The sequence below is a fragment of the Phaseolus vulgaris genome, chromosome 9, assembly GCF_051622355.1.
Source record: "Phaseolus vulgaris cultivar YP4 chromosome 9, ASM5162235v1, whole genome shotgun sequence".
Taxonomy (NCBI): domain Eukaryota; kingdom Viridiplantae; phylum Streptophyta; class Magnoliopsida; order Fabales; family Fabaceae; genus Phaseolus; species Phaseolus vulgaris.
In genome coordinates, this window is record NC_143506.1 from 30,959,422 (window position 1) to 30,987,041 (window position 27,620).

General features: G+C 35.1%; 1 protein-coding gene across 3 annotated transcripts; it reads left to right on the forward strand.

Moving 5' to 3' along the window:
• On the forward strand, positions 1 to 27,413 carry LOC137821998 (SNF2 domain-containing protein / helicase domain-containing protein / HNH endonuclease domain-containing protein). 3 transcript variants are annotated; one of them, XM_068626837.2, is made up of 24 exons: positions 1 to 356; positions 442 to 804; positions 913 to 1,045; positions 2,861 to 3,033; positions 7,258 to 7,331; positions 7,525 to 7,560; positions 7,655 to 7,745; positions 8,227 to 8,286; positions 8,889 to 9,069; positions 9,678 to 9,823; positions 10,443 to 10,544; positions 11,081 to 11,191; positions 13,840 to 13,905; positions 14,008 to 14,106; positions 14,987 to 15,190; positions 15,315 to 15,434; positions 15,513 to 15,623; positions 19,571 to 19,903; positions 20,026 to 20,213; positions 20,288 to 20,390; positions 20,538 to 20,683; positions 20,843 to 20,922; positions 25,270 to 25,442; positions 26,520 to 27,413. In XM_068626837.2, exons 1-24 carry the CDS (start codon positions 42 to 44, stop codon positions 26,610 to 26,612), a joined length of 3,501 nt encoding a protein of 1,166 aa, XP_068482938.1. In that variant the 5' UTR covers positions 1 to 41; the 3' UTR covers positions 26,613 to 27,413. The 3 variants fall into 3 exon arrangements, with proteins under 3 accessions (XP_068482938.1, XP_068482939.1, XP_090151931.1); XM_068626838.2 differs by having other exon boundaries at positions 15,519 to 15,623; XM_090295805.1 differs by lacking the exons at positions 1 to 356; positions 442 to 804; positions 913 to 1,045; positions 2,861 to 3,033 and having other exon boundaries at positions 7,256 to 7,331; positions 7,515 to 7,560.
• Positions 27,414 to 27,620: the final 207 nt, after the last annotated feature.

Sequence of the window (27,620 nt, forward strand, 5' to 3'; positions counted from 1 at the left end):
AATCAAACTCACTCATTCTGCTGCATGCCCAGTACTGGCAAATGGAACTCACCGAAGAACAACAACGACAAGTGGAAGCGAACCGCGCAGCGGCGATCGCAAAACGCAAAGCGTTCTTAGAATCCAAAGCACAACAACAAGAACAACCTCATCGCGAAGGAGAAATCACCACCAATCCCAACCCTTGGCACCTTTTCAAGTGCCAAAAGTTTCCTAAACCTCAACCCATAAAGTTCCTTGCAAGACTCGAAATATGCTCCTCCGATTCCTTCTCCGTCACGCCCGTTCCTCTCCCTTCATTCCCCTTCCCCGGTCACCAGCACTGCCTCTCCACTCTAAACTCTATTCTCTCAAATGTACTTCACTTCTCTCGCTCTCATTTTTAATGATCACACCACTCTTCTGTTTTCATTAACCCTAATTTCGTTTTTCGTTTCTCAGGTGATGCTTTCGCACTTCACACAGACCACCGGCGGGGTCAAGGCCTGTGTGTTCAAGCTCACGGAGTACCACGCCGTGCTAAGACAGTTGAAGGCCGAGGCGCAGGCGCTGCAGGTGGAGGAGATCCCCTGGGCGACGTTCAACGTGGTGGAACGTCTCTCGCATTCGGTCGCTGCTGGGCGGTGGACTCCGGTGCGGCCGGAGCACTTGGCCGACGAGGAGGTAGAGCGCCTGATCGCCAAACTCCCAAGGACTCTCCTTGACGTGTTGCTCCCTTTCCAGCACGACGGACTGCGGTTCGCGTTGAGAAGAGGCGCGCGGTGCCTCATTGCTGATGATATGGGCCTCGGGAAAACGCTCCAGGTAACGAAATTCATTGTTGTGATGATTTGTGTTTGGCTGAACTGTGTAAATGTGATTGTAAATTTCTGATGTGATTGTTTGATTGATGGTTTTTTTGTTTTGTATAAGGCTATTGCTATTGCCGGGTGTTTTCTGGATGAAGGGTCTATACTCGTGGTTTGTCCTGCTGTGTTGCGGTTTTCGTGGGCGGAGGAATTGGAGCGATGGCTTCCTTTCTGCTTGCCGGCTGATATACATCTCGGTAATGTTTTGCTTTCTAAGCAAGGTTGTGGTATTTGTTAATGATCAATGGTGGGGTTGGTCACAGTTGACAATGGAAACTGTGAAAGTGTTGTTCTTGAAAGAAATGTTGAGTGCTTGAGATGACAGTAAAGTTCATGTGTTTGAATAGTATGTTAATGGAATTCTTAGGATGCATAGATGATTGTACTGAAGATGGTTTGACATTGGGAGATTTGAACAGTAAAAGGAAAAGATGGTTTTGGATATGGTACCTGGACTAAATGGAAAGATTGGTTAAATGAATCAGCCATGTTTTATAAATATATGTTTTGAGCACTCTACTGTGGAAATCACTTTGTGTGGATGGGTGTTTTGTTGATTAGGTGGTTAGTTAAGAGTGGTTTGTAGTTACACAGGATGAGTTGATGATCAAGTAGGGTATTTTTGAGTGCTGGCAATTGGCCACATTAACTACTTAGAAGATTTGGAACTAAGCTGACTTCATGATTAGATTCAGGAATATTGGACATGAGTTTTAGAAGAACGTTTGGTGTTATGTGGTCATGGAAGTAAGTCCAACTTTTCAGTGCTTTACAACTTGGTGTGATTGCATTGTGCATTCAAGGCCACAATTTTCTGAAACTTAAATGAAACATGGGTTTGCATTAGTAAGTCACCAATTATCCAAGCTTATTGCAGAAAGAAAGGGAGACGGAATGGGGATTAGCTCCTCATGTGATCAGTGCATTCACTGTGATCACCGAAAGCAATGAGTAAAAGCACAACTAACTGTACACATGGTGTGAGGCATGGGAATGGGAATATACATAGGGCTATTCAGTTGGTTGGAAGAGGGGAGAAAGGGGGAGGAGGGGAAAGAAAGAGAGAGAAGAAGCAGGAAAGATCCGAGTAGATGGAATTGCAGGAATAGACCCTCTCGATGGCTTTGGATAATCTGTATTTATTTTACAATTTATTTTTGCTATTTTCTCTGCATTTATTTTTTGATGATACTGACATTCCACTGATATTTGTAGCTGAAGTGAGTTGTACACTATATGTACTGCTTTCAGTAGAGATCTGGTCCTTATTTTCTATCTTTTTGCCATGCTTGTTCTCTCAGTAATACAACCTTCTACTACTACTAGGCCATCAAATAAGTTCTGTTACTATTTGCTTAGTTTTGGCTGTGATAAAAGGACTCATTGTCCACCTCTGTATTCTTCTCCTTATGGATTTCTCTATGGCCAATCCCAAGCCCTTGACAGCCAATGTAAAGCTTGTTGAAACCCCTTATGAATGAGACAAAAAAATAACAGTGAAATCCACATGAATACTCACATATTCAAATTTGCATTTGGGTACACAGTTGATTCTTGCATTGTGACTGTTTAAGAGTAAAACAACGTGGCACAGATTTCAAAGCCAACATGATAACATTACGAAAGATAAGCTTAAAATAAATAGCTTATTAAAAATAAAATGATAGTATTATTTGGAAAATAGAATTTTCTTGCAGGGCCTCACTTTGCCCTTTCCATTAATAACATACATGAAAGCCACACCCCACGGTAATTATCAGAATGAAAAAGCTGTTCAGCAATTCACTTTAGTCTGCTGTATATTCAGTTAAATGGTCTTTGGGTAATTTATTTTCAATACTACTGTAAAGCTGTTGGTGATCACTAATGTAGATTTTACTCTAAATAATTTGAAATTATGTACATTGTTTTCCTTTTTTGTTGCTTGGCCTTTTTTCTATTCATGTCTTTTTTACATAATTTTTACTTTCTCGTGCTAGCTAGTTGACATTTAGATGTTTCTTCAATTTCAGTTTTTGGCCATCAAGACAATCCTATATATTTAACACGAAGCCCTAGAGTTGTGGTTATTTCTTATACCATGCTTCATCGTTTAAGAAAGAACATGCTTGAACTTGAATGGGCTCTTCTGATTGTTGATGAATCTCATCATGTGCGATGTACGAAGAAAACAGAACCAGGAGAGGTACGCTATTGAAAGAAATAGATGGAATGTATTTCTGATGTGTATTACAAATGTGATTACAATATCTATTTTTAGACTGTTTTACAACTTAATTAAGGAAATAAATAATATGTAATGAAAGTCTGAAATAATGAGTGTTTAAAATTGTACAAATCAAATAAAATCAAATCACTAGCAAATCTGTCCTAATAAATATAGAATGGAATCTGCACTTAATTACAACATAATTCACTTGATTATGCAACACTCCCCTTAAGTTGGTGAATGTATATCTATCATTCCTTGCTTGTAAGTAAGATCTTCGAATTGTTTTGTGGGAAGTCCCTTAGTAAACATATCTACCAATTGGAGTCTTGAAGAGATGTACTCAGTGGCTATAAGACCATCATCCAACTTTTCCTTAATAAAGTGTCGGTCTATCTCTACGTGCTTTGTTCGATCATGTTGAACTGGATTGTGTGCAATACTGATAGCAGACTTATTATCACACGCCAAGCCCATAGGAGCTTCATATTTTATTTTTAGGTCATCAAATATGATCTTCATCCATAATAGTTCACACACTCCTTGAGCCATGACTCTAAATTCTGCCTCTGAACTTGATCTTGCAACTACATTTTGCTACTTGCTCCTCCATATCACTAGATTTCCACCCAAGAACATGTAGTAGCTTGTGATGGATCTTCTATCAACAATCGATCCTGCATAGTCTGCATCAGTATGTACTTTTATGGATAAATTTCCCCCCTTTTTGAATAACAATCCTTTTCCTTGAGAGACTTTTAAGTAATGAATAATTCTATCTACTGCCTGCAAGTGTCTTTCTCTTGGATCATGCATAAATTGACTAACCACACTAACTGCATAAGCTATGTCTGGCCTAGTGTGTGATAGATAAATGAGTTTTCCCATAAGTCTTTGATATTGTGTCTTCTCCACTTTTGGGTTTTCCTCATCATTTCCAATCCAATGATTTTTCTCTATTGGCACTCCAGTGGTCTTACATCCCAACTTACCAGTCTCTTTGAGAAGATCAAGGATGTATTTCCTTTGAGAAATAAAGATGCCCTCTATCCCAAGGAAGTACTTCAGCTTCCCAAGATCCTTCATCTCAAATTGAGCAGCTAGTCTCTCCCTCAAATTTTGTTTTTCAATCTCATCATCACCTGTAATAATCATATCATCTACATAGACCAAAAGTAGAGTGAGTTTACCACTCTGAGAATGTTTTATAAACAAAGTATGGTCACCTTGGCTTTGTCGGTACCCCAAAGATACCATAGCTTGAGTAAACCTTCCAAACTAAGCACGAGTTGATTGTTTAAGACCATACAGGGCCTTCTTAAGTTTGCACACCTTATTTTTTTCATTAACATTACCATAACCAGGTAGAATCTCCAAGCTTCCATGCAAGAAGACATTCTTAACATCAAATTGATGCATCTCCCAACCAAAGTGCCAAGGAGAGAATAATTTTGACTGTATTCATTTTTGCTATTGGAGCAAAAGTTTCCTCATAATCGATCCCATAGGTTTGAGTGTATCCTTTAGAAACCAACCTTGTCTTATATCGATCCAATGTCCCTTTTTGTTAGGGGCATAACCGATGAAGACACATTTGATGGCGTGTGGATCTAACTTACCCCGATACGGACTATGAACATGGACAAAAGCTAGACAACCAAAGATACGACTCTGAAGACTAGCCAAAATGGGAATAGAAGATAGAATGTGGTCATAAGTTGAATAAGAGTAACACCCTCTAAAACCCGAAAGGGTAATCTATTATTCAAATAAGTGGCAATCAAGACTGTCTCCCCCAGTAAGATCTAGGAACAAACGTTTGGAAAAGTAAAGCTTTAGTAACCTCAAGGAGATGACGATTTTTCCTTTTTGCAACCCTATTTTGTTGAGGAGTGTCCACACAAGTTAATTCATGAACAACTCCATTTTCCTTAAGGAACTTGGAAAGGTTTTGGTTCACATATTCTCTTCCATTATCAAAACGTAATCTCTTAATTGGACTTTCAAATTGTGTTTGAACCAATTTTTTAAAAATTTACAAACAAGTGAAAAACTTCAGACTTATCTTTCATGAGGAATATCCAGGTAACTTGAGTACAATCATCAATAAATGAAACAAACCATTTTGCACCCGAGATATTAGAAATATGGGAATGTCCCCATACATCTGAATGAATAAGATAAAAAAATTTAGAACTTCTATTATTATTCGAAGGAAAAGTTGTTCTGTGGTGTTTAGCAAACTGACAAACATCACAATGAAAAGACTCAATCGATAATTTTGTAAATAAAACAAGAAATAAGGACTTTAGGGTACTAAAAGGAGGATGACCAAGACGTCTGTGTTGAAGCCATATCTGAGAAGATGACCAAGATTCAGTGCCTTGCTGAAGATTAGAAGGGTGTGCCTGTATTTAAGCACACTTTTTATTTTCTTTCTTCTGTAAGTAATATAACCCGCCCTGCTCTTTAGCAAGTCCAATTGTCTTCCCCGTGGCAAGATCCTGAAAAACACAATGGGAAGAAGAAAATGTCACTGCACATTTAAATCTTGGGTAATCTTATTAATAGACAAGAGGTTATTAGATAGGTTGGGAACATGAAACACATTTTTAAAGGAAAGAAAGGTTGAAGGTGGATATTACCACGACCAGTAATGGGGGTATTGGAATCATTAGCTGCAGTAATATGTTGGTCACAAGATAAGGCATTGTAGGACGAAAATTAAGAGGAAAAATTAAGAGGAATGAGGTGTCATGATCCGTAACATCAGAGTCTATAATCCAGATATTCTCAGTACTAGAAGGATTAAAGGATAAGAAACTAGAACTCTTACCACTCATGGTTAAAGAACAAGAGCTAGTCTTACTAAGAGAGTTCATGAGAGCTCGTAAACGTTCCAACTCTTTTTTGATGAGTGAGGGGACCTCCTCTGCTATTTGAGGGAAAGGTAGGGTCGCACTTTCAGAGTCAGATGATGCTTGATTAATATGCCTTTGTATGGTACCTTTGAATCCTCCAGTACGTTCCAAGACCTTCTCCTTTCCATGAAGTTTGAAACACCTTTCCTTAGTATGACCCGTCTTTTTACAATAATTGCACCAACGATCATGACGATTAGCCTTTTTGGGAGGCTTTCCAAATGAAGGAAATGAACCTCTTATAGGGCCCTTGCCAGTCGCTAGAGCTGAACTATCAACAGAGTTGCCAATATCTGTTTTCTTTCTCTACATTTAAGGTATTATATGAAGTTCTCATTTTTCATCTGAGAATTTCCTTTCTTTTGAGTTTTCTGATCCAGTTTCTATAAAAATTCCTGTCTCCCTCAGCAAACCATTTGGTTCTAGATTTTTTCCTCCAAAATTCCTCTTGTAATAATAAATCTTGATTGAGCTCTTTGATATCAAGCTGCTCCTCTTGCATAAGATTCCCATCATAGCTGGTATTAGCAATCTGCAACTGAATCTGGTTAACTTTGTCATTAACTGAGACAACTTGTTGGTGCACATTGCCTAAAAATTGCTTACTCCATACTTTAATTCTACTTGTAACTTCCTTGTGCTTTTGATTTATAATATACACAGGGCAGCCATACCAAGGCTTGTTCCAGGCTTCTTCAATAATCTTTTCACATTTAAAGAAATTTAAATGAAGAAAAAAGATTAAATACCTGTGTATTTATTTTTGCAAAACACTGATTTCCATTGCCTTTGTGTGCATGATTGTTTGGGTGGAAACTACTGCTGTGCTACTCGTAAGATAGAGGCTTCCTGGTTCTTGTAAATGGTGGTGACAGCATAATTGTTGTAGCTACAATTACTATCACTGTTTCTCTTTTTTGCCCTGGATTGTGAATTTGCATTTACAATTTATTAAAGTTAGTATATACCAATGCAGGGCTAATTTATAATTGCTTGCTGGGAACTTGTATGAATTTGGATTGAGGGAGGAGATTTATATTAGTGGGAGATAAGAACATCTGATTGGGGTCTGGGAATCAAATAACTATATTTTATCATCTTAGAGTCCAAAATCAAACATGTTAGTTTATTTTCATTTTGAAGAACTGCTTTCAGAAGGCAGATTTTCATATTCTTAATATCAGCCTTGTAATTGTAATTTATTGTATTATCCTTTGTCTCTGTATCTTCTATTTAGCTAAAGTCAAAAAATTATTTTTTGATATCTTTGTTTAAACAGATACAGGCTGTTCTCGATGTGGCTTCAAAAGTCAATCGTATAATTCTGCTATCAGGGACTCCTTCTCTGTCAAGGTTGTAGCATAATCACAGCAAGCCAGCTGCATTTGCTTTCAACTTGGAACGAAAATGAAAAATGTTATTTAATATTTTGGTTTTGACTCTATATTTAACTTTCTGCTCTTTGTGTCCACTTTTCCTGATTTTATTATTTTAACAATTCAAATTTCTTACATCTTATGGTGCCTTTCTTCCTAGGCGCTCATAGACCGTATGACATATATAACCAGATAAATATGTTATGGCAAGTATATTCACATTGAGTGTTTTTCATATTTATATTTTTCTATCTACAAAGCCTCTGAATGCAATTTTCTGCAACATGCTTCTATTTACAGGCCTGGTTTGCTGGGGAAGACTAAATACGAGTTTGCAAAAACTTATTGTGATTTAAAATATATCAAAGGCAATCAAGGCAAATATTTTGCGGTAATCCTGATATAGAAGTACTTCATATCCTCTCTATGAATGTGTGCTTGGAGAACATCTGTATTTATATATTTTGCTTACATCATAATTATCTTCTAGCTGCTAAGAAGTTATTTCTTACTATAGAAGATCATTACCTTTCCTATGATGTATTTCAGGATGATCACTTGTGTTATTCCCATACCTTGGTTGGTATAAATATATTTTAAATATGGTTGCAGTCGACCAATGAAAATTTTATAAAATTGTTATTAGGAAAACAGGCTAATTCAAAGGTTATAGAGTTTTTAGATTCTGTTTTGGCCTCTTGGAGGTGTTGTTTAATACCCATCATTTACTTAAAGATTGTCATCTTCTTAATCTTTAGTTACTTATGATGAGGGAAAAGTGGTGGAATATATATATAATTCAGTTTCATATTTCTTTTTTGGGTTGTACTTCACTGTTAAGAAATTGACGTAATGATGGGATTATGCCGCAGGATTATTCAAAGGGTGTGCGCTTGGAAGAGTTAAACGTGTTACTAAAGCAAACTGTTATGGTTGGATCTCATCCCATGTTAATCATCTGATCAGTACTTCAATTTTTTGTGTTTTCTTTTTTTTGGATTACTGACATCAATTACATTTGTAGAAGCATTTGTCTGTTTTGGCATCTGCTTTTCAAATGACTAGCCTGGCATTTTGAAGCAATGAGAGCAGTTTGGCTGTGAAATTTGCACAATTAAATTAGACTCTTAGATGAATGTGATCTGATAGTTTTCATTTTATTTACCCAATTTTTCCTTGTGGGATATGGCTTGATTGTTGTTCTAATTTGATGATTTGGTTATTTCATATAGGCTTATATCCTTTTCTAGTGTATCAAACAAGACCTAGGAATCATTGTTGTTTTTAAATAATTGTATTTTGGCTTCACAATAGTATTTTCCATTAAGTTCTTACAAGCTACTGCTTATTTTGAAAAAAAAACGCTTAGGTAGTACTTCAGAGATGACTTAGATTGAGTGATTTTTTATTTTAAATCTTCATTTGGTTATTGAGTGCCACATTTTACTTTTAAACACTTATTGTTCTTTTTATTATGTCTCTTGTTTTTTCCTTGATTGCAAAGAATACGGTTATATGATGTCGTCCATTGTAGATAAGGCGTCTGAAGGAACATGTGATGCTACAGTTACCTCCGAAACGTCGGCAAATTATAAGACTGTTGATAAAGCGATCAGATATAGTTGCTGCTAAAACTGCAATTGGGGAATTAAGTATTGAGGCCACTGAAAGGGAAAGTGAAGACATACCTTTAGAAAATTTGGATGAACCTGATGGTATTGTCAAGGAATCTTTGACTCTACTTCTGTGAGATGTTGAATTTGTGTGTCATCTAATGTGTCACATGATAGCCTTAAGTTCATCATTGTTTTACTAGATTGGGATGATTTCGCGTAAAAACGTACTGCTAAGGCAGGATCAAAAGCTTTGGAAATTGTTACTTCAAAAGAATGAATTTGATTGCTTACCACATGAATAGCTCAATTCTAGTTGTAAACCTAGATGATTTAGAATTTTCTTCTGATGCCAAAAAGACATATAATACTGATGGTCACAAGAATATCCAATAGGACCCAAAAAAGTAATAAAAAATGTTCAATTGTTACCTGCAATATGTAACTTTACCAACCTACTTTTGAACTATGCAAAAATTGGAAAATTAAATAAAATTTCATGTTCTTGTCAAATTTCTTTGTCAATGCACCTTGTCAAAAGGGTTGCTTGGTAGTTATTTTTTGTGTTGTTCAAAGAAAATGGCTGTGCTATTTCTCTTGTATCAAGATAATAATACCGTTTGTGTGTGTGTGTGTGTATATATGTTATGGCTGTAATGCAGAAGATTGTTATATAAGTTTCTTCATTCATCTCTTGTACCTGTTGTCAGGAAAGCTTTCTTATCAGGAACTTGGAATTGCTAAGCTTTCTGGTTTTCGTGAATGGCTTGCCCTCCATCCAATTGTTTCTGGATCAGAGAATGCTTCAAAAATGATAATTTTTGCTCATCACCTCAAAGTTCTTGATGGAGTACAGGTTTGGAAACTATTGCTTACTGTAAATCCGCTTAGCAGTTATGTAAAATTGTGGAGTGATGTCAGTGACTCAATGTTTTTCCTTTTGGCCTTTCTCTTTTTGCTTTTTGCCGACTATCATATTTCAGCTTTAGGTAGTGTTTGGTCCAACTTGTTTTAGGCTTTTCTTAAAAAGAGAAGTTCGGCCAAACACATTTTCTAAAAGTTCTTGAAAATTAAGCAACTTATTTTTATAAAAGAAAAGGAAAAGTAGTTTGTTTGAATAAAAAATATGAAGAAGGAGCTTTTAGAAGTTAAAAGAAATGAAAAACTGTCAACAGCTTCTACTTTATTTTAAAGCTAGTTTTTGAACTTTAACTTTGAAGGAACTTTTAAAGCAAATATTGCCCTAGTAAATCATGCTCCTAGCCTACCTTCATGAAGTAAATAGGAGGTACAATTTACTTTTGGAATACCTGGACTACTTGATCCTGTTTTGTGACTGGAGCATGATCTTCTCCTGCTGTCTTCATTTATTTCATTGGCTATTTATTTTTCCCTCTTGTGATTTGATGACTATTATGTCTGACAAACATTTATATGCATTTTTTATGTGAAGTTTTTCTTTCTGAACCATTCAGGAGTTTATATGCGAGAAAGGTATAAATTTTGTACGAATTGATGGAAATACTCTTGCCAGAGATAGGCAATCAGCAGTAGTCTCATTTCGGTCATCACCAGAGGTATCACAACCATTGCCTTTTCTCCTCAAGTTATTGTGAAAAATTACCGCTCTATTTATTTTATTCCCTATTTATGATATTTTCTATTTTTATGTTTATTGTGTTTGAAATTATAACTTGTAATTTTTTTTACTTTCTATATCTCCTGTTGCACAATTAAAAACTTTGAAGTAGCATTTTCTGACAATCAGACTGAGTTTTATTTTCATTGTTCTATTTTCCAAATTGATGTTTTTTTAATCTTGTTGTGGGCATGCATCAATACTTGACCAATTTATTAAGCAAATTAATGTCACATTATATCAAGTCTGTTGCTCCACTTATTAAAAGGACATTTTGTTGCGTATGCTAAAAGTAAGAACCATGTCATTCCTAACATAAACTACCTTGAGCATTTCCGTCAACATCAAACTCCCTTTACTACCGTACTTTCTTATGCACTTCATGCAACATGTGTTCTGAATTTCAGGTTACTGACTTATGAGTTTCATGCTTCATTTATGATTACTGACTTATGGGTTACATTTTTATGTAAGGTTAAAATTGCGATAATAGGTATTCTAGCAGCAGGTTTTGGACTTGATTTCTCAACAGCGCAAGAAGTAGTGTTCTTGGAGCTACCACAATGCCCAACTCTAATGCTCCAGGTTCTGTTTGTTTGAATACCACTTCATTGATTAAGTTGTATTTATAACTATTGTTGGGTTGTAGAATTGGTATCATATGCTAGTGACTTGCGTTTTCTGTTGTGACATTGATTTGGTTCGTGTTAAATCGTGTTTCTGTGACAATACAAGTGATTTATTTATATTGAGAAAATAAAATCAATTCAATAAATAGAAAAAAATTGATATAATACTTGAATAAATGTCACTAGTAATAAAAATATGATCCTTAACTTTGTAATTACACTCCACCTCAAGGACCATATAAGTCATATGAGTTCAGCTTAGACTATAGTTGACAAATCTCGTGGTGATATATTCAGATTCCAACTTTTTCTCGTATGAAATGACATGGTACACAACCAAAGGCAATTGTAATGCTGATTGCTTGTCACATATATGACACATTTGGGAATTTTCTTCAAATTTAAGTTTTGAGAAATTACTTTAGCCATATCAGCTCATAGGTGACTAAAGCAATTGCCTTGTATTTTTCTTCTACACTTGATCTTGCCACAATATTTTTGTTTTTTGTTATTCAAAGATATTAAACTATTCCCAACAAAAAAACAATATCTAGAAATAGAGTGTTTATCGGTAGGCGAGGTTTCCCAATTAGCTTCAATGTGCTAAACCTTATGGCCTTTTCCAAGAGCATTCTTCATATTTCTTAAGATTTGTACAATTGCATCCCAATGATCTTGACAAGGAGAGTTCAAGAATTGACTTATTACACTCACTACAAAGGAAATGTCAGGATGAGTCACAATGAGTTAATTTAGCTTACCGCCAATGGATGTACATCTACTTTAGTCATCAATAAAGGAAACAATATTTAAAACTAGAATGAGTAACAATATAAGAAGAACCCCAAATATTAGACTGAATTGTAGAGGAAGGAGATGAAGCTTGTTTATTGATGCTTTTAGAAAATGAATGATGAATATGTTTACCTAACTGACATAAATCACATTTCAAACTAGACATTTTTTAAACTTGACACCATCTTCTACAATTTGTTCAACTCGGGAGTCTTAATTGTGCATGAATCATCATGGGAGAAAGTAGATGTACAAACAAGTGTTGATGGAGAAAGATAGTAGAGGCCTTGCAACTCACATTCAATGACAATTGTCCATATTGAGATGTGATCTTGCAAAGTAATCCCCATCACATGTAGCATGATACTCTTGTGGCAAGCCATACAAAGCATAAGTCAAAAAATGTATTGTGGTTCTCCAGGTCCTTCTTTACATCTACAAATGGTGCTAGAAGTTTATTAAAATCATGTATAATAACTTGAATCTGCCCAATCAGACATAGGCCATCAAATTGTCGTGGAGCAGCAATGGCAAAAGAACTTTGTCAAACACTATAAAAATGCTAGGTATCATTGGTATGGGGGCTTGGCCCTCACTTCAAATATTATAAAATGCATAGTCTCATAAGGATGGAAAATAGGTTTGAATGAGGTGTCGATAGTGGACTTGAGAACATTGCACAATCAAACATCAATTTTTATCAATTGTTCACATTCATCTACTTGTACGAATTCAGTAGTGGTATTGAGATGAGATTTTTTGCCCAATCCTTTGAACCACAACTTAATTTTGGAAGCCCAATTGGAATAGTTAGATTGTCCATCTTCTCAATACTAACAATATAGTTAAAAAGATAGGAGAATATATTCGAGATGCATACTGTTGGTGTTGGAAAATGTTTTTTTTTTAAATTTAAAAACATTAGAATATAAAAGGAGAGAAAAAAAAGAAGGTCGAACCACCTAATCAATTTCAATAGAACTGCAACTTTTGGTGTATGGTCACACGAGGGGCGACCTAGGCGAGAGGTGGTCAACTCTCGCATGCATGAGGGTGTGTGGGTAGGTATTTAGGTTGTGTTTTGTATGTTTGTGTAGATTAGCACAACACAATCCCAATCTTTTGGTCATTGGAGAAAAAAGACTGTCACTAAAAAGGTTGTCAGAGACCTGGAAAACCACCATTAGGAACATTAAGTAAACCTCGAAAGGAATAAAAGGGTTTGCCATAAAGAAATCTCCTTTAGAGACCGTGGGTCCATTGGGGAAACATAGTTTTCAAGAGGCTCTAGACACCGCGTTAAACTATTTGTAAAATAAGAATTGAGTTGAAATAGTGTGTTTCTATGATAGCAGAAATGATTTATTTATTTGTGAATAAATATGATTCTAGAATAAATGTCACTAATAATACATATATGATTTTGATATTTCTAATTATGAAGGGATCGTTTTTTATGTAATTATAACATCTTGAAATATTTTGCGTTAGTGGAGTGTCAATGAGTGGGAAACCCTAAAATAGAACTGGTTAGTATAGCAAAGGGAATGAAGTAGTCCTATTGGTGAATGATATACAATAATGGAATTGTAACAAAGGGAATTGACACTTAGGTGTATCTGTACACGGTAGTTGCTAATATTTTATTGCAAATTTGGAACTAGCTCACTGTAAGCCGATAAATCTAATGGAACTAATGGTTCATCTTTCTTACAACTAATTGTGCAAAGTGTTACATTTGGTGAAATCTTTTCTATTGTGCCATAGATGCAGTGTATCATAAGTAAATAATGTTAATATGTTTTGAAGGCTGAGGATAGAGCTCATCGTCGAGGACAAACAAATGCGGTTAATGTTTACATATTCTGTGCAAAGGTGATTAGGTTCTCATTCATTCTGACAGTTTGGGATTAGGGCTTGTTGTGATATGCCTAATGTCTCTTACAAGCTGCACTTTTTGGTATAATATCTCTGCAGGATACATTGGATGAATCACATTGGAAAAATATGAACAAAAGTTTGCAACGTGTTTCACGTACAACTGATGGCAAATATGATGCGATGAAAGAGATAGAGGTATCATATACCAGTTTTTCATTAGCTAGTCACTTTTAGCTTCATGTTGAAAAGCAAATGTATTTGCAAATTTTCTTTACCCTAGTAAGCTATTTTTAAATCTTAAGTTAGCTCATTACGATTTGTGGGTCTACCATCTATTTCAAGTGACTTATCATTGACAGATTTCGTGTAGATATTTGTAAAAATCAGAGTGTAACACTTGGTCACAGTGTGCTATTTTTTCTCAAATAAATGAAAATAATACTGATAGAACTGACATGAGAATAGGAAAGAAAAGACACAATCTTGAATTTTATTGCCCTTTTTGAATTCCAGTCCCACACCAATGTAGTAGGGATAGAGTTGAGGAATACAAAGAAGACAACGGTACACAATACAATCAGAGGTTATTTGAGAGAACCTCACTCTCCAGCTATCCTTCTATTTTTCTTTTCTCCAAAAGTATCTCTACTAACTCCCCTAGATACAGCTGTACCTTACCTTTTCCTACTGAACCTATCAAATACCAAATAAATTTATGCAGTAAATAAATGGATTGGAAGATGCATGTGGGATGCATAGATGAATTCCCTTTCCTATATTGATTCTCTTTGCAAGTAATGACATATCATAAGTTCACTACTTCGTTATATTGAATGACTTATTTCTCATTGGTTGTCAATAAAGTCTCCAACCTGTTGAGAGCTTATTTTGGTTTCAACACTGTACATGTCTTTGGTGTGAAAGCTTGTCTTACAAATTTTAATATTCTGATAACCTAACAAGATACACTTCTTTTGCCATTATTATGAAAACAAAAATGTTTGATATTTTGCTACATTTTATAACGTTTTTCCTCATATGATATCTTCTTCCTTTTGGGGATATTTGGTGGCAGGTTGAAGGTATTTCGTTTTTAGACTCATCTTTTAAAAGTGATAATCGTAAAGAACAATCTGCATGCAAAGTTGCAGTAGAAGAAACACAATTGGATGAGCAACCTCCTGCAGTAAATTCAAATGATTCAGAAGCAAGTCAAGATGATAAATCTGGCGAGGGATCTCCTTTTGTTAACAAGTCAACTGAGAGTTTTAATGTTTTGGTAATACATTGGTACTTAAACTTTAAATTTTTTTGCCTCAATTAAGCCTGTTATTTCATTGTCTTTGTTTATTCACTATATTACTTGCTTTTTCTTAAATTATTCTAATTTGTTGCTAGAATAGGCTGACGATGTCTCCTGCCAAGATTTAAGCAAAGCTTCAGTTCTGAATGGAAGTTGTGATGCTGATGTTTTTGAAGATATGGAGAGATATACTGGAAAGAGTTTTGAAGACACAAATCCAGTAATTGGGGTCCAGTTTCTCTTTCAACTTCCTAATGTATAGAATGACTGCCTGAGTGCTTAATTGTCTTATTTATAGTTGCAGGATATGAAATGTGTTTCAACAACAGAAGCAGATGACAACCAGTCTGTTCAGCTGGTTGAAGCTGATAGTCATTGTTCTAATCAAGTTGATTTTCTGCGATTTGAGGTAAATTTATAACTTGTTGGTTGAATAAATCCATTGTACAAGAAAATTGATATCATTTTAGTCATTTATTAGTTATTATTACAAGGGAGAAAATAGAGGCACCTTCAGCATAAAATTGTGTGCTGGAATACACCATTGATGCATGATTATGTACTCTTATTGCATTCATTACATGTGATCAAAGGATATTGTTTCCCCTAAACATGATTCTTATTAGGTAAACTTTAAGTCTAACTGAAACTTACAACATTAGCTTGTAAGATGAGAGTTGCATCTACTTATATACTATAAATTTGTCATATAATCGATGTGGGATCTCCAATAGTCCATATTAAGAAGTGGACTTTAAGCCTAACTCAACCCCATAAAATTGGCTCAATGAGGTGAGGTTTGCACTTACTTATATACTATGAAAGACTCTAATTTCTAGTCGATGTGGGATCTCCAGCACACCCCCCTCACGCCGAGACTACCAACTCGTGCGTGAGACTATATATTATGGGTGGTCCGATAACGGGTGGCACGATAGGCCCAACACAAACATTCGCTAGGATAGACTCGAAATGACTCTGATACCATATTAAGAAGTGAACTTTAAGCCTAACTCAACCCCATAAAACCAGCTCATGAGGTTGAGGTAATGAATTGTCCTCACGCCGAGACTACCAACTCGTGCGTGAGACTATATATTATAGGTGGTCAGATAGCGGTCCGATAGTAGGTGGCATGATAGGCCCAACACAAACATTCGCTAGGATAGACTCGAAATGGCTTTGATACCATAGTTTGAGTAAACCTTCCAAACCAAGCACGAGGTGATTGTTTAAGACCATACAAGCCCTTCTTAAATCTGCACACCTTATTTTCTTCATTAACATTACCATAGCCCGGTGGAATCTCCATGTATACTTCTTCCTCCAAGCTTCCATGCAAGAAGGCATTCTTAACATCAAACTGATGCATCTCCCAATCAAAGTGCGCTGCCAAAGAGAGAATAATTCTGACTGTATTCATTTTTGCTACTGGAGCAAAAGTTTCCTCATAATCGATCCTACTAGTAGCAATTCACTCTAGATTTAATCTTCATTTACATGAACCAAGCACCTCCTTTTATAGCATTGGAGGGCCGGAATTGGAATAGCCAAATACAAGTGAAATGAAAGCTAAATTCAAATGGAAATTGCATTTGAATTTTGGCGCCTATTTTGGGACTTCGCACATGGAGCATGTGATGGGGAGCACATGTGGAACATGTGCACTCTTCTCCATGGCTCAGTCATAACCGGCCTTGGTTAAATTAGGTGTTTTAAAGAACCCTAATTTAACCTAGGTTGGTTTTTTTGGTGCCAAATTTCATCTAAGGAAAAATAACAAATAAAATTCCTAATCTACACTAGAGTTATGGCATCTTTGAACATATATTGGGAGGTTTCTCTGCCATCAGTAACTGTATTCCAGTCCTCTTGAACCTTCTTTGCCATAGCTCTAGTAATTGGCCCTGATCTTCTATTTGTTGGGCTTGTACTTGGTCTTGTGCTTGGGCCTCTTCCATCACAATCTATATTTATTGTAAAGTAAATGTGCAATATTTACACCCATATTTCAACAAGAACTCCTATTCACAAGAAGTATTTTAGTCTTTTGTCTGAAATTGACATAGAATAAGAAATTTTAAGCAGTGGATTTGAAGCGTATTCTTAGGTACATATGTCTGATGTGGGCCTCGTAAACAAGGGTGATGGAATGTGTCTCCTTGTTGGTGATATGAATGCAAGACGGTCTATTAATGAAGCCTATAGTTGGGAACTTATTGATCAGTTGTAAAGAATTCAACAACCAATAATAATGTTGTTTATAATTGAAGCATAATACATGGCTCAATAATGAAAGAAGTCCTGTCATGATCTTGTTGAAGAGATGCAAATTTACGAGTAGAGTCATAACGTACTTAGTCTTTTTCCAATAAAGAGTGACATGATTTGAATGCTCTAAGAGTTCTCAATATATTGGGTTCAACATATTGCCACAACAAGGCTTAAAGTTGAAAATCTATCTTTTTCGACTGGTCAACAATGTGTAATGGTATTGCACCACCATCTTTTAAGTGGTCGTAAAATTCTTCTTCTTGATTTTTTTTCTATTAGGCTTCTTTGAAGTAATTGTCGGTGACCTAGAAGACGGTGATCATGTCCAAAAGCCATTGCAAAAAAAAAAGGAGGGCAAAAGGGTAAAAAAGGAACTTTGAAGGTGTTCAAAGGGGAGGCCAAACTCCAATCAATGGGAAAGGAAGAAAAGGAGGTTGGATCAGGGACAAAAGAGGCCAACAAGAGCAACAGAGGCAACACGACGTCTCTATGGTGATCTGAAGGTGGTGTGTGGATTGCACGTGCTTGGGTTCATCATGCAAAGATGTGCATGAACTGACACATGTGGAGGAATTTATCTCCGGGATTGGTGGGATTCTAGTCGCTCTGAGAGTTGCTCTTGATTTGGTGCTCGTAGGTAAAATTTGTGGCATGATCAACATGTTATGATGTCAACTAGAGATAGAAAAATGGAGGAAAGAGCTTGAGAGTATGTATCATCTCTTTAGCTCATTCAATAGTTTATAGGAGAGCCTTACATTAAATATACATAAAAGTAATGAGAAATCCTACCATATAGTTTAGGTAGGAAACTATGAATAAGTTGCTCAATTTTGACAATTTAAAAAAAAATGTAGAAGGTCATGCTATTTATTAAATAACACTTTGTAGAAGTACATGGCCCTAAAAACGAAGAGGTACATTATAGTGAAGGAGGAGGGTGAGTTGTAACAATTAGGTGACCATTTTTCTCTCAACTACAACATTTTTTGTGCGGTGTGTGGGCACAAAATGTTTCTCTTAGAACTCCTGCAAGGTAGGTTAGACTGAAACTAGGAAGACAAATTACATATATTGTTAGTTTGTAAAACTTTTGTACAATGGATAAAACATTAGAGTGATTTTTCATTCAGAATACCCAAACTAACTCTATTTTGCAGACCAACGTGAAGTGCCACATGCAATGTAATGCATAAGTAGACTTCCCATTATCTCATGTATTGCATGTGCTAAATTATAACATTGCACGTGTGTCTACTGAAGATCACATGCATTGAATACAAAGTTTCTGATAAAGGGTGGGTCTGAGAGTTGACAAAAAGTTGAGTAGAGGCCAACCCATATCTTTGAAAGGCTCATCCTGCCTCCTATAAAGTAGTGTCGTGATCATATGACGTTATGGTTTCAAACTTTCAAGAACCTTAAGAAAATCAATTGTCACTTAAACTTCCTCTGCAAGTTAACTCCTTCTGCTCCCATGGGCATGATTTCTCATGCAAGCCTTGGTATTCTTGCAACCCTTGGTATTCTTGCAACCCTTGGTATCCAAATTCAAGTGTAGCAAAAAACCTATTTCGCTGAAACGATGTAGGATTTTCTGAATGTTTATTAGAACATAGAATTTTGTATTTCCAACAGTCAAGAATACAAAATATGGAAAGAAAATAGAGAGTAATAAGGGATATAATCTGTGTTAGCTATACATATTTCCCTATTTGCATAGTATCATACTTAATAATAGGCTGTCATATCATGTGTACAGGAATTTAATGTACTATAATAATTTGTGTTTATTATAATCAGTTTATATATAAAATAGACTCTGGTATGTAGTCCATGCACACATTTTTCAGCATCTCTTGCATCTATTGTTCTCTCTTTTAAACATGTATTTGAAAGAATATAGGAGCTTAAATTCTGGTTGTAGTGTGGGTTTATGTGATTTCCTTGGTGTACTTTTTGTTAGAGCATAATGTGCACATTTTCAACTGTATATTTGCCACTCTTGGTGCTATACGTATAGGCTGAATTGTGCCATTGATTATTATTTATAAATGCCAATAACATTTTCTTTTTCTTCAGGTAAGCCCATACACTGGAAGGATCCACTTGTATACTTGTATTTTGGGTACTGATAAAAGACCACAACCACTTTATGAAAATTTTCGACCAGAGGAACTTGAATTGTTATGTTATGTTGCTGCTGATGAGAAACAAGTTCATGGTGGAAAACAAAAAAGAGAATATGTATCTGTCAAGGACAACCCCTCCTGTAAGCATGCTCTTCTAGCTTTTGCGGAAGAATGGAAGAACTTAAGGTCAATTGAACGCAGGAAGTTAATTGGAAAACCGTTACAACTTCCTTTGGATGTTGAATTATGCTATTTGAGTGAAAGCAACAACCACAACAGCAAAGTAACTATAGCGAAATTGACTTTTTTGAGTGGATATGATTATTTTTCATGAAGTTAATCCATGCTTGCTGGTATATTTTTCGTTTTATATAATGTCACAGAACATAAGTCTATGTTTGACAGGGATTATTAAATGGTGGAAGTAAAAGACGCAAGACACCCTTAATAGAGATCAGCTATCCTTTACCACTAGATGCTGTTTGGAGGAAGGTTTATTTGCGAAGTGGTCACGGTAAGAAGGAAAAAGAATACACTCAAGGCTGGACTATGACAGATGATCCACTCTGTAAGCTTTGTCAAAAGCAGTGCCAGTAAGTTCCGTACCAATCGAATATTGCCTTTATTATTAATTTTAGTGTTCAATAGTTAGCAACTCTACTTTCAGGGGTAAGAATGCCAAGAGACCTGAATTTCTAGAAGATCTTTTTTGTAACCTTGTCTGCTATGAGGAGTATCGAATGAGAACTAGCAACAGATTCCTCCGTGAGGTCAGAACATTGATCATATTCACTTCAAATTAAGATTTCGTTTATTAATTTTGCTTTTGTAATTTGAATGTTCTATCTCAAACAGTATGTTGTAGTTTTGTCTTGTCTCTGAGGTAACATTAAATGTACTTGAGTTGAGATCTTCAGGAACTTTTCAAAATTGAACATGGTGTGTGCACAAATTGCCAATTGGACTGTCATAAGCTTGTTAAGGATACAAGACCTTTGTCATTGGAAAGGCGACGAGAGTTCATAGAAAAAATAGCACCAAATGTTGCTAAACGGAAGAACATGTAAGTATAAAGTATGAAAGTGAAATAGCTAGGGTTAATTCTCTTATGTTAATAAGCTTACGGGCTTGTTGAAATACTGTCCATACAGAAGAGTGTTAGTAAACTTGCTTGTTAACCTTACACCTACAGTATTCTAAAGTACTAGTTGACCATTTGCAGGCTTGAGAAGCTTGTCAATGAACCAACTGAAGGAAATGCATGGCATGCTGATCATATTGTTCCAGTATATGAAGGAGGAGGTAGAATTTATTTGAAAGTTTAATCCTACTTTCTTCTTAGGAAGATATATAATATCAATTTCTTGTAATAGAGACATGTTTTTCCTACAAAATGACCCATACATTGTGTTTCAAATTTAAAATTTATTTGAAATTAGTTAAATAGAATACGATAAAGATAAATGATGATAACTGAAAAAATTATAAATAAGATATAGATTATTAGTCTGGATACCTTTGCTAAAAGTAATAGACCAATCTGAAGCAAGTCATGTGAAAGAGTTACGGTGAGTATTGGAGGAAGATCTTAATAATGAGACTTTTGGAAGAGTGGGAGGAGCTATTTGTGTTGTGCGTTTGTATGTAACAAAAGGTGGTGGAGCAATGTCTAATTTGGTTTCATTATGGTTGGAAGTAGAAAAAGCTGGAATCATTAGAAGGCCATAGGTTGGAACAGGGAGAACCTCTTGATTGAAAGCAAGTTCATGGATGATGAGAAAAAAGGTGTTCCCAAAAGAGGTGACATCAACTGGCATATAGTATATTTTGGTAGTTGGAGAATAGCATTTGTATCCTTTTTAAAGGTGAGAATATCCCAGGAAAACAAAACAATTACAACTAAACACTCTAGGATAGACATGAAATAAAGGATCATTTGGAAAAGTAATGGAGTGAGGAATTTGATTTTCAAGAGAGGAAGAAGATATTCTATTTCTTAAAAAACAAGTAGCGAGAATTGCATCTCCCTAATGATGCACAAGAGTATTGTAGTTCTCAAAAGAGGTGACATCAGCTGACATATAATATATTTTGGTAGTTGGAGAATAGCATTTGTATCCTTTTTAAAGGTGAGAATATCCCAGAAAAACAAAACAATTACAACTAAACACTCTAGGAGAGACATGATATAAAAGATCATTTGGAAAAAATAATGGAGTGAGGAATTTGATTTTCAAGAGAGGAAGAAGATATTCTATTTCTTAAAAAACAGGTAACGAGAATTGCATCTCCATAATGATGCACAAGAGTATTTGTATTCAACATTAAAAGGCATACAATTTAAATGAGATTTTTATTTTTTTTCTCTTTACAAAAGCTTGAGAGTTGAGGCAGCGAAACAAGAAACAAGTGGACTCCCTTCCAAATAATAAAGTTCACGTGATTCATGTGCTTGGCTAATTAGGTAACCCATACCATGTTCTTGTATGACAAAAATTAGCATATTTTCTTATATGCTACTTTGGATCCATTGTCTATAATAACAAGGTGCATAATTTTTGAAGAGATATGTGAAAATAAAGTAAAAAGAGGAATAGGATTAATCCCTTGTGTATATTGAAAACATAGGGTTATGTATTTATAGATAAGAAACATACAAAACGTATGGACTAACCCGTTTCTTGTAACACTTCCTTTCAAGTTGGTGCATATAAATCGTATGTACCAACCTTGTTTCAAATATAATCAATTCTAGGTACCTAAATATCTGCCAATTGATCCTTCAAATTAACAAACTCAGTCTTAGATGTCTCTAGATACAACCTTTTCTCGAATAAAATGGCAATCAATCTCAATATGTTAGGTCCTCTCATGAAAGGCGGGATTTGAGCTAATATGAAAAACAAATTATCTAGAGATCAAGTTATCACCAATGGAGACACAACATCTCAAAGTGGATCATGTATTAGAAGGAGTTCTGTCGAATCAGCATCTGAGTAACAAACAACTTAGTATGGTTATTGTGACCATATAACAAACCTTTTTTAGGAGAACCTTTAGTGTACTTAAATATATGAATGACTACATTCCAGTGATCTACATATGGGGACTTAAGAAATTGACTTACCACACTAACTGCAAGGGAAATCTCATGACGAGTAACAATAAGATAGTTTAAGTTTCCATCTAATCTTCTGTACTTCTCAGGATCTTAGAGAGGCTCCCCTTGATTTGACATTGGGATCCATGGGTGTGTCAACAAATTTTGAATTAATTAACCCAATTTCTTCCAAAATATCTAATGCACACTTCCTTTGAGAGATAACGATACCATTGTTGATTGTACTACCTCAATCCCCAAGAAATATGAGTTTATCAAGATTTTTTGGTCTAAAAGTGGTGACAAAGGTGTTGCTTTACTTGCGAGATGTTATGGTGATCACTGCCTATAAGAGCAATGATAACATTTACTACTAGATAGATACACTAAACACTTGGTGAGATATTCATGGGCGTTATCACTGCACAAAATTCAAACATAAACTCCAAATTGATTTTTAATTTCATTGGAAAAGGATTGAAATATAGGAAACAACTCAAGATGATTTTTCATTAAAAACAATCAAGTACATCTTGAATAATCATAAATAAACATAACAAAATACTGAAATCCTAAATTGGACTTAACACAATTTGGTATCCAAATGTCAGAGTGAACTAAGGCAAAAACAGACGAAGCACGTTGTGAGAAACTACTAGAAAAAGAATTGCGACTTTGTTTCCCTAGTTGACACGACTCACATGACAAACTCGATAACTTTGACAAAGATGGAACAAGCTGTTGGATCTTGGCAAGACTAAGATGACCCAATGAGCATGAATGAGAGATGGGGAGTCAATTACAGTGCCGCCAACATGTACAGATTTTTGTAGGTGATAAATACCATGAGACTCACATTCGGTGTCAATCATTCATTTTGAATTCCACTCTTGTAAACAAACAAAATCTTTGGTAAAATAAATAACACAATCATGGGAACGAGTGAGACGATTAACAAATAATAAGTTAAATAAAGACCCATGAGATGAGACGCTGCAGTCATTGGCCATGGTAACATAATGTAAATAACCTGAAGTAGACTGAGAAGAGAAAAAAGATTTATTACCAGTAATGTGATCTGTGGAACCTGAGTCTAGAACCCAAGGGACAAGAGAATTGGAGTGAGTGAGGCTAGCAAAAGATGTACCTGTTTGTGGAATAGAAGTAGTGGAACTAGAGTGCTGATGGTTCTCATACCACTTCAGAAATTCATTGAAAATAACAGTTTGTTTTAACATATTACATGAAGTAGGCGGTTACGAAGGAACAGTTTGGACAATTGCAGCAGATCGAGGAGAACGACCGTGTAAGGCATAACACCTGTCAATTATGTGGCCTAGCCTATGACAATATTCATAGTTGTGATGCCCTTTGCCCAGCTTGCGAGGGCGATTGCGATGATCACACTGAGATACCAAAGCAAAAGAGTCATCAACGGAAGCAAGTATATCAGTGATTGGCTTACCTGACACACGTAAAAGGGTGGAACAAGTGGAAGTAAAATTAGGCACAACTAGGGATCCCAAAATCTGATCATAGACATGTGAATAATCAACAAGAAGGCATGTAAAGCCAATAACATGAAGAACTTTGACCATTGCTCGAGTTCTTGAGAAGGAGTGGAGGCAGGAGGCAATAACTCATTGAAGTGGTGAAGAAGAAAATGAACTTTACCCAAATATTTAGCCATTGAACCATCAAGATGTCTGGGGGCAACAATATTGAGGAGATTTTGTAAAACACCATAAAAATGTTGAGTATCATTGGTGTATAATAATTTGGCTTGTTCCTAAACTTATGAAAATGTCTCGTAAGCGTGAAATATTTGTTTTAAAGATGAGTGAATAGTATATTTGAGAACAATGAATAATTGAGCATCAATTTTGATCCAATTGGTTACTTCATTTTCAGCAATAGTTGTTACGCTTTGAGTAAGTTGATCAACCCTAACTCTTAAGCTAATGCTCAAGTATCATAATTAGTTCCATCCAATTTGTTACCGGATAGATGTACATTGACATAATTAGTATAAATTTTTTTTTTCCTCGTGTCCTATTCTTTCTTTGAATTTTCCAATTCACATTATGTTATTTTTATCCAATGTTCTTTTTCTATTGATTTCACCATCTTCTTTAACTTTTTTTACTTAAGTCCAATTGTTCTTGATTATTGAGTGACCTTATAATCTATCGTGAATGAATGGAAATGATTTGGTGTCATTTTTCCATCATTGTACTTTATTTATTGTAATTGATACTTGAAGAATCCTTAAATGGTGATTGATTTGATCCAAACGTCATTAAATATTCAGCAGCTGAATCACTTAACATTTTTTATAATTTTTCCTTGTTCTGTTAGTCTTTTTTATTGAAATGCATCCGTGTCTCTCCCTCCTTTCTATTTACTCTTGATCCGAGTTATATTTTAGCTTAGTGCTTATTTGATATCTTAGTTAATTTTTTCTCATTGATTTATTTCTGCTATTTTGGATGAAAAAATGGATTTTACCTTTGATTTTAATTTCATACCTTATTTAATTATTTCTATAGGTGAATGCAAGCTAGAGAATCTGAGGACTCTTTGTGTGGCCTGTCATTATGATGTTACTGCCGCACAATGTGCTGAACGATGTAAAGCAAAAGCAAATGCTAAGAAAAAACTGAAAGAGTTAATGAATAGTATGAAAAATGGTATTAAGGGTTCTGCTGGCGCTAATATTAAGGTATTGTTTATTGTAATCAGAATTAGATGATTTCATTTTGTCAATTTAATATTAAAATTTATTGTAATTAGAATCTGTTGCTATTCTTTCTGTGTTTTAGTACTAGCTTTATGGAAAGAATCTTCCCTGATATTTTTGCAAAATCCTTGGGAGGACTTCAAATTCAATATATATATTCTAAGCTTGGTACATATAATTTGTATGTTCCAACTTGAGAAGGGGGAGTGTTAAAATAATTTATATTATATTTTGAGCAACTTTATATAAGTTGTTGTGTCCTAGCTATATATAATCTAGGTTATAGGGGTGAACTATCTTTTATTTCTTTTCTCCCTCCTTGACTTTCTTACAAGATTCACATCTTTGAAAAGAGACCTAAGATAAGATCTCTTATGTTCCTTTTCTCCTATATTTTTCTCTTGTCACACACACACTTACATATAAAAGCCCACTTGAATTTAGATGATGGCCAGAAATCAGTGATTCCTCCTCGGCCCTCAGCTGATGTATTATATTATATTATATTATATTATATATATATATATATATATATATATATATATATGAAAACATGTGAACAAGTACACTACAAGGAAAAGCCTGAATCTTAACCCTGACAATAGATAGTCCAAAAGAGGGAAGGTTTATAAAAGCTATACAACAACTAATGAATATTGTTTAACACTCCTTCTCGAGGTGGAACATAAAAATTGTATGCAGCAAGCTTGGAAAATAATTATATTTAGATTTGTTATTTTGTTGTGTTCTACTATTGGTTACTCACTCAGCTGTTCTGTATTTATTTTATTGTACTATATAGGTTGTTGATTACTTTTACACCTGCTTCCTGATGGTATTTTCATAAGTTGCTTTGATTACTTTTGCATGCCTAGGAAGTAAATTTGAGCTAGTTGTAAAATATGATTTTGTTCTCCACCTCACTATCCAAAATTGTTTAAACAAACACAAGTTATTTACAGTTTACACGCACATGTAAAACCATTAACAATATATGTTAACCAAAGTTGTTGAATGTTATGAGCTTTCAAATGACATCACTTCATGAATCAAATTCAGGACCATAGGGTTATCGATGAACGAGGTAGTATAATCGAGGATGAGCTTTTAGTCGAGGTTCCTGGAAGTGCCTATTCTTTAGCGGATAGCTAATGATGTAGAGATGCACCATGGAAGGGATTTTGAACAATTACAGAGAATTTCCAGAGTCAATCATTTATTTGTGAAAGGAAAAAGTAAAATTTGGTAGCCTCATGATGGAAACTAGCACATCAGTGCAGTTGATTTCCAAACGATATTCTCGTGGAAGAGGTCGAGCCATGAAGGAAGAATTACTTACACCATAACGTCCTTTTTTAACAGATGCTGTGTTGTTGTATAGGTGAAAAGCATGCAGCAGTCAGCATGTATACGTGGAAAAGGTCATTGTGCCCAAGATATAGATCATTTTGGCACTGTAATGACACTGATTGGATCATCCATTTCTAGCCCATCATTATGGCCTGGCAAGTGTTTCTTCCTGCACTCCCATATTTCAAAAGACAATAAAATTACCCTTCTTGGGTAGTTTTCTGGAAAATTTACATTTCGAATTGGATAATCTAGAATACAAAATTTGCATTCTGGATTATTCAATCTAAAATAAATAAAAAATACAAATATTAGTTTTTGGATTTTGTAAGCTGTGAAGTCAATAGATTCCATATTCTGGAATTAAAAAGAAGTCAATAGAATGAGAGTAATTTGATATTTTTTGGAAGTATGGGGGTGTAAGAGGAAAATATGGAGATGGAGGAAGTACTTGCCTTGTTTTCAGGCCGTTTTTGTATAATGTAAAGGCAATGATTGTTTGCCGTTTTGTATAATGTAAAGGCATTGATTGTTCGCCATGGTTGTCTGCATAAAATATTGGTTTGTATGATTTGACTAAATGATACGTTTTTATTGGTATAATTAATCTTAATGATATCAATTGTTTTACTATTTTTTAAAAAATATCTATAAATGTCATTTTAGTTTTACTTTATTGTTTTAATGTCTCATCCATTGTGGTCAAGTCATCCAACAACCTTGTCTACTCCAATGGTACTCTCACCAGATGATAAAGAAAGGGAGGAGGTTGATTGAAGAGTTCACCCTTTTATTATTGGTGCTTAAAAA